This window comes from Schistocerca gregaria, chromosome 1 (genome assembly GCF_023897955.1).
Source record: "Schistocerca gregaria isolate iqSchGreg1 chromosome 1, iqSchGreg1.2, whole genome shotgun sequence".
In the NCBI taxonomy this organism is placed as follows: Eukaryota; Metazoa; Arthropoda; class Insecta; order Orthoptera; family Acrididae; genus Schistocerca; species Schistocerca gregaria.
In genome coordinates this window covers 1,078,044,688-1,078,057,763 of record NC_064920.1, presented here as the reverse complement: position 1 = coordinate 1,078,057,763, position 13,076 = coordinate 1,078,044,688, and the positions used below count along the sequence as shown (strand labels likewise).

The 13,076-nt window shown below is 40.6% G+C and overlaps 1 protein-coding gene across 1 annotated transcript in view; it reads right to left on the bottom strand.

Annotated features, from left to right (window-relative positions):
- Positions 1-13,076, bottom strand: part of LOC126289431 (uncharacterized) — a 114,904-nt gene that overhangs the window by 43,247 nt on the left and 58,581 nt on the right. Inside the window, exon 4 of the mRNA XM_049984902.1 lies at positions 1,567-1,750. Within this exon, the coding sequence (XP_049840859.1) occupies positions 1,567-1,750 (184 nt within the window). The remainder of the gene's footprint in view (positions 1-1,566; positions 1,751-13,076) is intronic.

Genomic DNA, 13,076 nt, shown 5'->3' with positions numbered 1-13,076 from the left:
ATCTAGAAATACGGAATCAACCTGAGATCCCCTGTCGATAATGGCCATTACTGTGTGCGAATAAAGAGCTAGCTGCGTTGCACAAGAGCGATGTTTTCTGAAGCCATGCTGATTACGTGTCAATAGATCGTTCCCTTCGAGGTGATTCATAATGTTTGAATACAGTATATGCTCCAAAACCCTACTGCAAACCGACGTCAATGATATAGGTCTGTAGTTAAATGGATTACTCCTACTACCCCTCTTGAACACTGGTGCGACCTGCGCAATTTTCCAATCTGTAGGTACAGATCTATCGGTGAGCGAGCGGTTGTATATGAGTGCTAAGTAGGGAGCTATAGTATCAGCGTAATCTGAAAGGAACCTAATCGGTATACAATCTGGACCTGAAGACTTGCCCGTATCAAGCGATTTGAGTTGCTTCGCAACCCCTAAGTTATCTACTTCTATGAGACTCATGCTAGCAGATGTTCGTGTTTCAAATTCTGGAACACGAAAGAATCAAGGAAAATTAAGTGACTTATAGCAGAAGTTAATGAAACACATACCAAACGCTTTTGTAAGACACGGATAACTCCACTTAATCGTCAAAGCATGTCTGTGTTGACGATTCACATGAATTTGCCACTGATACAAGGAGAGTTGAACTGGCTGCTTCTGTGTCAGAGGACTATTTTACAGCTTTAGATGGCTTGTCGAATCTTTGTGGCAGTTTCCTCTTCATCATCAGTTGAGGTGGCTTATTTGGGATGTCAAACAGTGTGGGTACTGCATTCTATACGAGTTTATTATTGTTTGCGTTCATGAACTGGTTTTGTTCGAAATGTAGCGAACAACACCTAATGTTATTATACAGGTAAACTGGGTCTTTTTTCATAAGGTCTTCTCATCTGTTGCTAACTAACCATGTTTTGCTCCTAAAACGAAACATTAATCATTAATACACATGTAGTTTGCAAGTGAATCCTGACGATACAGTTTAGTAACATGATGGTATATACCTCTCAGGATTCTCAGGAAACGTAAAAAAGACAGCTGTGGTGTCTTCTTCCTGTTGTTGCTGCAATTTATGGCGCTACAAACGCTCCAGCTTGTAAAAATCATTGTAGAAATCAAACTAAACAATCACTATTTGCTTTCACAATCGCGCCAAACTCACAATTTAACCTACTGGCCGCTTGGAGCGCTGATGGCGCGGTAGGCAACAAAATCGAGACGAAGTGTCGCGGCTGTTATGTTAGACCGTGGTATTACTGTATCGAATACGCATTTAAGACCAGAAACACGTTTGAAGTTGCGTTCTTTATGCTGTGTTGTTCACTAAAACAGAGTAACATTTACTATATAAAATTAATATCGCGTGCACACGGCAGAGATAACGAACAAGAATTGTCACACTCGTCTGCTAATGTTTTGGGGGATCCAAGATGGCGGCACGCCCCGCTCACTGGCTTCAAAATAACGTACAGCGTAAGTCTGTAGCGCCATCTCCTCTCATTCTACCTCCATGGGCCGAACGAACGGCACAGGGGAGCGCAGTGTGCGGCGTGTGTGCCCGCTGCCTACCTCGGGCTGGCGGGTGGTGAGGGTGAAGGAGGCGGTGGCGCTAGCGGAGACGGGCGACTGGCCGTCGCTGGAGGCGCTGGCGGGGCAGTCGCGGCTGAAGGTGCGGCGCGCGACGCCGCCTGATCTGCGCTCCACCTCGTACGAAGACTGGGCCGGACAGGGGGCGGCGGCCGGGCACGGCGAGCTGCGGCAGCCACGGGGTACGTAGGGCGGCTGCACGACACCTCTCCCTCTAGAAGCTACCAGCCACTTGTGCGCAAAAGCCTCGACTCCAAAAAGCACCCAAGTTTTTCTCTGAGCTCGTGCTACACTCTTAGAAAAACCCGAGTTTTATGGAATCTCTGTTTTTACATGCAACTATTTTGAATCGTACTTAGCAGACAGAATGAAAAAAGTTGCGACAAATGATTCAAACGATGTAGGAAGGGTGGCAAATTTTAGAACTATCGTCGTCTCGCTTTTCGTCTCCATCGTATCCGCCCTTTGTCAATGCAATAGAAAATTAACGCCGGACGCCACAATGGTTGTGAGTCGTTCAAACAGTTAACACCTATCACTATAGTTCAATTCTTTTTATCTTGGCGGTTCGCGCATGCCCGCCCAGACGCGGGAGATTGCCGCGTTGCCAGTTGTACGCGCCAAGAGAAGCAGCGCCATAGTATATATAGTTCGCAAGCTTACGTTTAGGGTGGAGTGCGCCGTTTCAGAAGTAAAGCCACCACGGCGGCATTAACCCCTTCGCTGCTACAGAGATGTGTTCCCCGCATTCCGCAATGTGCGCGATTTTGTCATCATAGCACTGCTCGCCTGAGCAGACACATGATGTTTCGACTGCTTTAACACACTTTATCGTTCGATTTCACAAAAACTATTTGGCCCAAAAATTTGATTTTCACGCATCTTCTTGACTGATACCTTCCCCCCCCCCCCCCCCCCCCCCATAAATGAGTTAATTTTGTTTTGAAGTTCAACGCAGGTATTGTGCAACATTAGATATAGTAAACCATTGCACGAAATTTTGACGAGTTTGCACAGGTAAAAAATTCCATAGCATGTAGTTGCCACTAGAAATTTCAAAAAATTACATTAAAACGAATAAACTTCATGAAGTAAAACACTTCGATATTGTTTTTAAATAAAGAAAATATTAAGCACCAAACAAGGTTTGAACACGGAACCTTTCACTTAGCACTCACACACATATATTTTTTCTTTTTTAAATCTCATTTTGCTCGTTATTGTTCGTTTCAATTGTTAGTGGCGGACGTCGCCTGACGCCCGTTGAAGTTCGTTATTGATCCATTCACTCAGTTTTTTTATTACAGAGGGCAGCTAACCCTCTGATCAAACACGCAGAGCTACCGTGCCGGCTATACACACTTGAACCATTACTCTAAGAAAGCTCGTCTTTCATCATGTCTCCCGGAGGACTTTAAAATATCACGCAAAATACAGACAAACACTGCTGGTGTGACTATGAATTACTCACGCTTCGTCGAAGTACAATAGGAAATAAACAATTACCGTTGTTGTTTATCGCGAAAAAGCGGTTAGTGAGAATGATACAAACACCTTTCCTTGCTGTCGCCTGAATTAGGAGGCTTATTGCTTGTTTAATTAATACAATATGAAGCAATTGGTATGAAGAACGCCTTTTCCAAACTTTCTATAAAAGAAAGTCTGCTATCAAGACACTGCTTTTGTTCAATTACTTTATTTATGACTGAACGTTTCTAAAACTGAAGACACTCGTCCGTGTTCTGCACTGCAGGCGGGCTCTGGCAACATCGTTCCCTGTTCATTGGCTGACTGTGTTTTGTGACGTCAGATGCGCAGAACGAACCTAAACTCGGCCACCATCATAAATGACACGCAGTTTATCATACTACTTACTATAGACTATTCATCGCAGGAACAAGCTCGTTGTAAACATTACGTTGCATATTGTTCCGTTTCCTATTACCACACAGAACTTCTGCGGAGCTTCAGCTGTGTTTCAAAAAGGATTTTACAACATTAAAAATTCATATAAATTTACTGAAAGAAGATACAAAAATGAGTTTAGTGTTATTTTGTAGGGAAATGAATCAAGTTCTTGTACGTCAAGTTGTTGTATATGGCTTCCATTGGTTATGCTGCCCACATCTCATTGGAAATCAATTTCTTCCCACAATCGCTGTAGCATTGCAGGTGTAACTTGCTCAATGGCAGCGTACATTGCTGTGAGTTCAGGTAAAGCTGGTACAGGAGGTACAAACACGATATCCTTGATGAATCTCCATAAAAAAAATCGAGTGGTATCAGGTCTGGAGAAAGTGAGTGCTATGAAATTGTCGCATCACGGAGAATCCATTGACCTGGAAAGCAGTCATTGAGAACATCTCGGACGTCACCCAGGCAGTGGGGTGGTGCACCATCTTGCACAAAGCAAACATTTCGTTCTTTGTCACCCTCATCGACCTGTGGTATCAAAAATTGTTGTAACATATCCAGGTACACTACCAAGTTGATGTTGTTGCTCAATGCACAAAAATCGTTCAGTTTAGGGCTATCATGAACATGTTAGCAATGTTTGATGTGGATTTTCACTACCCCAAATCCTGCAGTTATGTGTGTTGACATAGACACTTAAGTGAAAAGTCGAATCGTCAGAAAACATTATTTTTGTCTGGCAAATGTTCCTCCTCATGTAATAGGTTTAACATATCCACATGGAAGTTCTTGCGAACAATTTTATCAGCATCTTTTATTGCTTGTACGAATGTCAGTCTGTATGGTTTCAAAGGCAAATGGTTTCTCAACACATGCCAAACAGTCGTACGTGGGATTTGTAATTCGCGACACGCACGCCAGGTAGATTTCGTGGAGCTGTTGACAGAATGTTGTCTCATTTGCTCAACGACGTCATCAGATGTGCTTAGACAACCTAATGATTTCCCATGTCTTACCGAGTACGCTCATCATCATCATCATCATCATCATCATCATCATTTAAGACTGATTATGCCTTTCAGCGTTCAGTCTGGAGCATAGCCCCCTTATAAAATTCCTCCATAATCCCCTATTCAGTGCTTACATTGGTGCCTCTTCTGATGTTAAACCTGTTACTTCAAAATCACTCTTAACCGAATCCAGGTACCTTCTCCTTGGTCTGCCCCGACTCCTCCTACCTTCTACTGCTGAACCCGTGAGTCTCTTGGGTAACCTTCCTTCTCCCATGCGTGTAACATGACCCCACCATCTAAGCCTATTCGCTTTGACTGCTACATCTATAGAGTTCATTCCCAGTTTTTCTTTGATTTCCTCATTGTGGATACCCTCCTGCCATTGTTCCCATCTGCTAGTACCTGCCATCATCCTAGCTACTTTCATATCCGTAAGCTCAACCTTGTTGATAAAGTAACCTGAATCCACCCAGCTTTCGCTCCCATACAACAAAGTTGGTCGAAAGATTGAACGGTACACAGATAATTTAGTCTTGGTACTGACTTCCTTCTTGCAGAAGAGAGTAGATCGTAGCTGAGCGCTCACTGCATTACCTTTGCTATACCTCGCTTCCAGTTCTTTCACTATGTTGGCATCCTGTGAGAATATGCATCCTAAGTACTTGAAGCCATCCACCTGTTCTAACTTTGTTCCTCCCATTTAGCACTCAATCCGTTTATATCTCTTTCCTACTGACATTACTTTCGTTTTGCAGATGCTAATCTTCATACCATAGTCCTTACATTTCTGATCTAGCTCTGAAATATTACTTTGCAAACTTTCAACCGAATCTGCCATCACAGCTAAGTCATCCGCATATGCGAGACTGCTTATTTTGTGTTCACATATCGTAGATTAAAACTGAAGAAACTGCAAAAATGTGGGAAATTAAGGAGATGGGACCTGGATAAACTGAAAGAACCAGAGGTTGTACAGAGTTTCAGAGAGAGCATAAGGGAACAATTGACAGGAATAGGGGAAAGAAATATAGTAGAAGAAGAATGGGTAGCTCTGAGGGATGTAGTAGTGAAGGCAGCAGAGGATAAAGTAGGCACAAAGACGAGGGCTGCTAGAAATCCTTGGGTAACAGAAGAAATATTGAATTTAATTGATGAAAGGAGAAAATATAAAAATGCAGTAAATGAAGCAGGCAAAAAGGAATACAAACGTCTCAAAAATGAGATCGACAGGAAGTGCAAAATGGCTAAACAGGGATGGCTAGAGGACAAATGTAAGGATGTAGAAGCTTATCTCACTAGGGGTAAGATAGATACTGCCTACAGGAAAATTAAAGAGACCTTTGGAGAGAAGAGAACCACGTGTATGAATATCAAGAGCTCAGATGGCAGCCCAGTTCTAAGCAAAGAAGGGAAGGCAGAAAGGTGGAAGGAGTATATAGAAGGTTTATACAAGGGCGATGTACTTGAGGACAATATTATGGAAATAGAAGAGGATGTAGATGAAGACGAAATGGGAGATACGATACTGCGTGAAGAGTTTGACAGAGCACTGAAAGACCTGAGTCGAAACAAGGCCCCCGGAGTAGACAACATTCCATTAGAACTACTGACGGCCTTGGGAGAGCCAGTCATGACAAAACTCTACCAGCTGGTGAGCAAGATGTATGAGACAGGCGAAATACCCTCAGACTTCAAGAAGAATATAATAATTCCAATCCCAAAGAAAGCAGGTGCTGACAGATGTGAAAATTACCGAACTATCAGTTTAATAAGCCACGGCTGCAAAATACTAACGCGAATTCTTTACAGACGAATGGAAAAACTGGTAGATGCAGACCTCGGGGAGGATCAGTTTGAATTCCGTCGAAATGTTGGAACACGTGAGGCAATACTGACCTTACGACTTATCTTAGAAGAAAGATTAAGAAAAGGCAAACCTACGTTTTTAGCATTTGTAGACTTAGAGAAAGCTTTTGACAATGTTGACTGGAATACTCTTTTTCAAATTCTAAAGGTGGCAGGGGTAAAATACAGGGAGCGAAAGGCTATTTATAATTTGTACAGAAACCAGATGGCAGTCATAAGAGTCGAGGGGCATGAAAGGGAAGCAGTGGTTGGGAAAGGAGTGAGACAGGGTTGTAACCTCTCCCCGATGTTATTCAATCTGTATATTGAGCAAGCAGTAAAGGAAACAAAAGAAAAATTTGGAGTAGGTATTTAAATTCATGGAGACGAAGTAAAAACTTTGAGGTTCGCCGATGACATTGTAATTCTGTCAGAGAAGGCAAAGGACTTGGAAGAGCAGTTGAACGGAATGGACAGTGTCTTGAAAGGAGGATATAAGATGAACATTAACAAAAGCAAAACGAGGATAATGGATTGTAGTCAAATTAAATCGGGTGATGCTGAGGGAATTAGATTAGGAAATGAGACACTTAAAGTAGTAAAGGAGTTTTGCTATTTAGGAAGTAAAATAACTGATGATGGTCGAAGTAGAGAGGATATAAAATGTAGACTGGCAATGGCAAGGAAAGCGTTTCTCAAGAAGAGAAATTTGTTAACATCGAATATAGATGTATGTATCAGGAAGTCGTTTCTGAAAGTATTTGTTTGGAGTGTAGCCATGTATGGAAGTGAAACATGGACCATAACTAATTTGGACAAGAAGAGAATAGAAGCTTTCGAAATGTGGTGCTACAGAAGAATACTGAAGATAAGGTGGATAGATCACGTAACTAATGAGGAGGTATTGAATAGGATTGGAGAGAAGAGAAGTTTGTGGCACAACTTGACTAGAAGAAGGGATCGGTTGGTAGGACATGTTTTGAGGCATCAAGGGATCACAAATTTAGCATTGGAGGGCAGTGTGGAGGGTAAAAATCGTAGAGGGAGACCGAGAGATGAGTACACTAAGCAGATTCAGAAGGATGTAGGTTGCAGTAGGTACTGGGAGATGAAGCAGCTTGCACAGGATAGAGTAGCATGGAGAGCTGCATCAAATCAGTCTCAGGACTGAAGACAACAACAACAACAACAATATCTTAATCTCACCCAGCCAATTTACTGTTTTCAGCATATTGTCTTACACCTGAAACTACTCTGAACCATGAACTCAATTTACCATCAACTCTGCTGCCTGACTATCTGTGTAAAGACCTTTAACTGCTTGCAATAGTTTACCTCCTATTCCATAATCGCGTAGAACAGACAATTACTTCCTCCTAGGAGCCCGGTCATATGCCTTTTCTATATCTATAAAGCATAGATACAATTCCCTGTTCCACTCATAACACTTCTCCATTATATGCCATAAGCTAAAGATGTGGTCCTGACAACCTCTAAGAGGCCTAAACCCACACTGATTTTCATCCAATTGGTCCTCAACTAATACTCGCACTTTCCTGTTTCTACAAAATATTTATGCCACTCATAAATTGTAGACCAATTAAGAGGATCGTTAGCATACCTGGTACGGAAATTACGCTGAACTGTTGTCGCCAACTTCGATTCTTCAAACCAAAACACACACCTAGGGTTCCGTGAAGGCAGCCATCTTCAACGCAATTGCCACTAGCGCTTCTTACGGTGCGATTCGGCAGTAATGAACTATGCGACACAAAATTTGATGTATTTCCCTAGAAATTGGCACTACACTCACCTCTGTACGTAGCATAAACTAATTTATATGAATTTTCAAATTTGTAAAGTCCTTTTTGAAACGCCCTGTACAGTCGGATACAACAACAACGTTACGTTTGGCGCGGCAGCTTAGCTCACCCGCAGTACTCAGCGAAGTACTCTTTACACTTTTGTGATGTTAGATCTCTAGACTAATTCTTTTTGTACAGACTGCCACTGGACCTATGAACTTCCTTCATGCCACGAATAAATGGCGAAGAGTGAACGACGCTGGAACGACGAATCTGCTGAAACAAAGAGAACTGTGCCAGCCAAAGAAAGTGACACTGCAACAGTAAATGGCATGTGGTGCCGTTCCAGGTACATCCGATAAGGACAGAGCAAACAACAGAAGACACAGGTGAACATTCTGAATATCTATTAGGCAGTTGCATAATTCTCAGGTCGCACAGGTTCACTATAAAATGACATTGCAACACCATGGAGGAAGAATTTAAAGATTTAGTTGACAATAAAAGAGCAAAAAATTACAACGAATGACATATGTGATACACTGTATCTCAGCCTTTGATTGTGGCTCTATACACAATCATTAACTCAGCTCCTGGGAGGTAGGGTCTCCTTCCCTATTCCTCCACTGGGGTAATACCTGTCTGGCACGTCCACGTTGCAGTGGTGGGCGTCCTACACTTCAGAAGGCTGGATTGATAGGATGACTTAGTTCAGGGGGCAGGGACCCAATCCTGTGGGATATAACACGGAACCCATGCCCAGGGTTATGGGTGGAGAGCTTAATGGCAGCAACGACAGAGAAGAAAGACTTCGGAATGGCGGAGCTGGCAGATGAGGCAACCCCCCATTATGGGGATTAAATGAGAAGGGAACCCCTTCCTTGTGGTGGAGGAGAAACTCCAACCCCAACAGAAAATCCATTCTTGCGTTAGGCCTAGCAAGCCAGTAGGAACGTCTTCATATATTGCTTTCAAAACACAGACAAGCCTCAGAACGAACCATTCAGGATTTGACCCCACTGCTTCTTCCAAGTACTGGTGTGAATTATGGGAGACCTAATGATATTCATCAGTACAAGAAGATGAAACCAAATGGAGTAAAAAAAATCATCTAAATGTTGGCACCCTTGATATATTTGTGCTCAAGATGTATTAACAGAGAGAAAGTTAGATATTTTGGGATTAAGCAAAACGAAGTGGAAGGAAAAAGGTGGGAAGAATTTGAGATGTGGAGGAAAACTATACTGGAGTGGGAACTACTGGTTTGGAAGAAATGGTGTGGCGATAATGGTGAATAAGAATGCACATAGCTGTATTGAATGCGAGATATATATATCAAACAGGGTCACAATCTTAAACCTGAGATTCTAAAAAGAAACACTAAATGTTATCCAGATTTATGCACCTCAAGTGGGATGTAGCGAAGAAGAGAAGGAGTACTTTGAAAATGAATTAGAGGACTATATACATATAGTGCTAATATAGTGATGGAGATTTTAATCCACAGGTAGGCAAAGACAGAAAGGGATTTGAACAAGTATGGGGATGTTTTTTTTTGGATATGGAGGCAGAAATGAAGAAGGGGAAAGACGCCTACGTTTGTGCCAGTGAAATGGAATGAAAATAGCAAACAGCCGGTTTATGAAGAGAGAAGGTCATGTTATCACCAGATACAGTTGGGATGGAAGAACCAACAGTGTAATTGATTATATTCTAGTAGATAGGGAATGGGGAGAGAGAGTAAAAAATGTGAAGGTAATTAATTCCAGATGTGAGTGCAGATGGAGACCATAGATTACTGGTCGGACAATGGAAAATGAATCAGTGTGTGAAAAGTAGAAAACAGAAGAAAGTGATGAGGAACAAGATTGGAAACTGAAGGAGAGTGAAAGTGCTGAGAAGCATAGAGAATTAATCATACAAAAAATTCCAAAAGAAATTTTCTGCGACGTAGAAAAAGAATGGAGTTTATTCAAAGACAATTTAGTCGAAGCAGCACAAGAAGTACCTGGCAGAACATCTGGAAAGGAGAAAATAAGACAGACAAGTTGGTGGAATGATACCACAATTCAAGCCATTACTAGAAAAAATGGAGCATGTAGAAAGTCATGGAAAACTAAAAATGACGAGTACCATAACAGATATACATATAGAGTAAAAAAAGGAATGACAAAGAAATAGTGGAAACAGCAAAGAAAAAGGCATGGGCTTAGTTTACAAAAGACCTTGAAGAAGTTGTGAAGAACAATAAGAAAATGTTCTATAAAATGATGAAAAATAAAAGGAATGCTTCTGAAGTACCAGTAATGATGGAAACAGAGGATGGTACTGTGATTGAAGATCCAGGGAATATAAAAGATCCCTGGAGAGAAATTTTAAGAAACCGTTAAACGCTGAGGAGCAGGTACACGAGGAAACAACAAATAATGGAGAAATGGAGAGAAACTGGGAAGTAGAATTAGGACAAATTACACGGAAAGAAATTGAAATAGCCGTGAAGGAGACGAATGGGGAGGGAGCTCCAGGACAGGATGAAGTATCAGTGTACATGATAAGAGCAGCAGGTCCAGTGGGAATACAGTGGCTGTATAGAATATGTGATGAAGCAAGCTGGGATAATTTTAATTCCCCTCTTGTTTTGCCATCTGCATCTTTAAACTCGTTTTGTTACTTTTAACTATTTACCACTAACGTATGTGAATATTACCTGCATTTCCATAAAGGAGAAAGGTTGGTCCGCAATTTTAAAGAATGTAACACCAGATATAATTTCGTGCATAGTTTTATGTATGTAATTGATTTTCTAATTTATTTCAACTATTCCCAGTTTGTATATTTCATTATAGGGCGAAATGAGTAATTGTTTCATAACTTAAATTCTATTGTTGGCATATAAACAAATATAAATTCTGTACTAATTATAAACATTTGGAAAACGAAATGCTAGTATTCTTAAAGTATCTACAGAGGGGTCCAAAAAATGTATCCACTCTTTAAAAGTCCATAACTTGCAAACTAATTGACGGAGTTGTCTCATTTTTGGTTACTCGAGTAACTAGGTGCAACTAAGAACAAAACACTGACTATCTGGGAACTGTCACCTGACAAAACAAAACAACGCAATACAATGCTTGTGTGGCGATTGCTGGAACTACAAACTATTACACTACCAAAGACGAGACAACTCTGTCAATTAGTTTGCCAGTTATGGACTTTTAAACAGTGGATATAATTTTATGGACCCCTCTCTATTTGGTTCTAGTTGGAAACATGTTAGCACCTTATTAATTCCAAACTAATTAACAATTTTGTCAAAAATATTGTTTGTGTAATGATATTGGTTAGTTGCATCATTTAAACAAATAAATCGGCCTAACTCTTGTAGTAGAAGAAACTGTTAAAAAGACGGAATTTTTTATATATACAGTTTATTTAATGAGTTAAGTTTTAATTGTAATTTCTGTAAATTAAACTTCGAACAATGTATAGTTTAAGCAGCTATTATTGTGATGATATATAAGGGCCCGATTTTTGGTCATGAAAACGTCAGCCCACGGTCGAGTTTCAGACAAGGAAACCTGTGTTAGTTAGAATGACAACAATGCATCGACTTAACAGTGAAATAAGTGTTACACCAATAAGCTGTGTGTAAAAATAATGACATTCTCTGTTTCCATACGTACCCTTCTATTCTTCAAGAACTGTGAACTTTGTGGTTAGGTTTTTACTGCTTGTAGATGTTCAACAGTAAACTATTGTAGCAGTATGTGGAGGTTTGCCTGCAAACTATTAATGAGGCTTAAGGAAAGTTAAACAATAGTGCACTGGCCATATTAAATGTGTATATGGGAGGTTGTGAAAAGTGAAAGTAAAAGACAGTGAAATGCAGCTGAGCAGCTGTCAGCTAAATCTTTGAAGTAGTCCATGTTTGACTTCGACACCCCGTTTTTTTAGCCAGTACATCGACACTGAGGACAACAAAAGAAGAAAATAAAAGCACACAGAATCGCTACAAGTGTGTGGAGAAATAGTACAATACCTGATTATTGGAGGAGATGTTGTTCTCATCTTCAAAAAAGGCAATAAAAGATTTTGTGAAAACGACAGAGGAATAAACCTTATGAGTCATACAGTCAAGATTTTACTAAATAGAATAAGTGAAATGATAGAAAAGGAGGCGAGTGAAGAACAGCATGGGTTTAGGAAAGGAAGAAGCACGATCGATCTGATATTTTCTATTCGTCAACTGATGGAAAAAGTTGGGAGTATAACAAAAGAGTAATAATGGTTTTTATAGACATAGAAGAGTCATATGACTCAGTGAACAGCAGGGAAAGACTCTGGGACGAAATGAAGAAGATAGGTATAGAAGATGGATAACTTAATGTAATAAAGACAATGTACAGAGGACACAACTGTAGAATCAGAATACCATTGGGGAACTCTGAATACTTCGAAATAAGACTAGGACTTAAAGAAGGAAGTATTCTATCTCATGCACTTTTTAATGTCATGCTGGAGGGAATGAATCGGGAAGTTAAAGATACAGAAAAAGAAAAAGACAAAAAGATGATTTGGGGTGATAAAGAGGTGGACGTACAGTTACAACTTGATGTTTGGAAGGAAATAATAAAATGGTATGGATTAAAAATAAACAAAGAGAAGCGTGAAGTAATGGTATTTGGAAGAGACAAAGGGATCAATGGGAGTGAAGAACCCTTCAAAGCGGTAGACAGTTTCACTCATTTTGGGGGTGAAATATCTAGTGATGGAAGAATAACCAACGAAATTAATAGTAGGTTACAGAAGGGAGGCAATTTCTACCCAACAATAAAACGTCTGGTTTGGAATAAGGAAGTTTCAGAAAAAGCAAAACTCCATAAGAGTTATTACTTCCCTATTGTTACCTATGGAG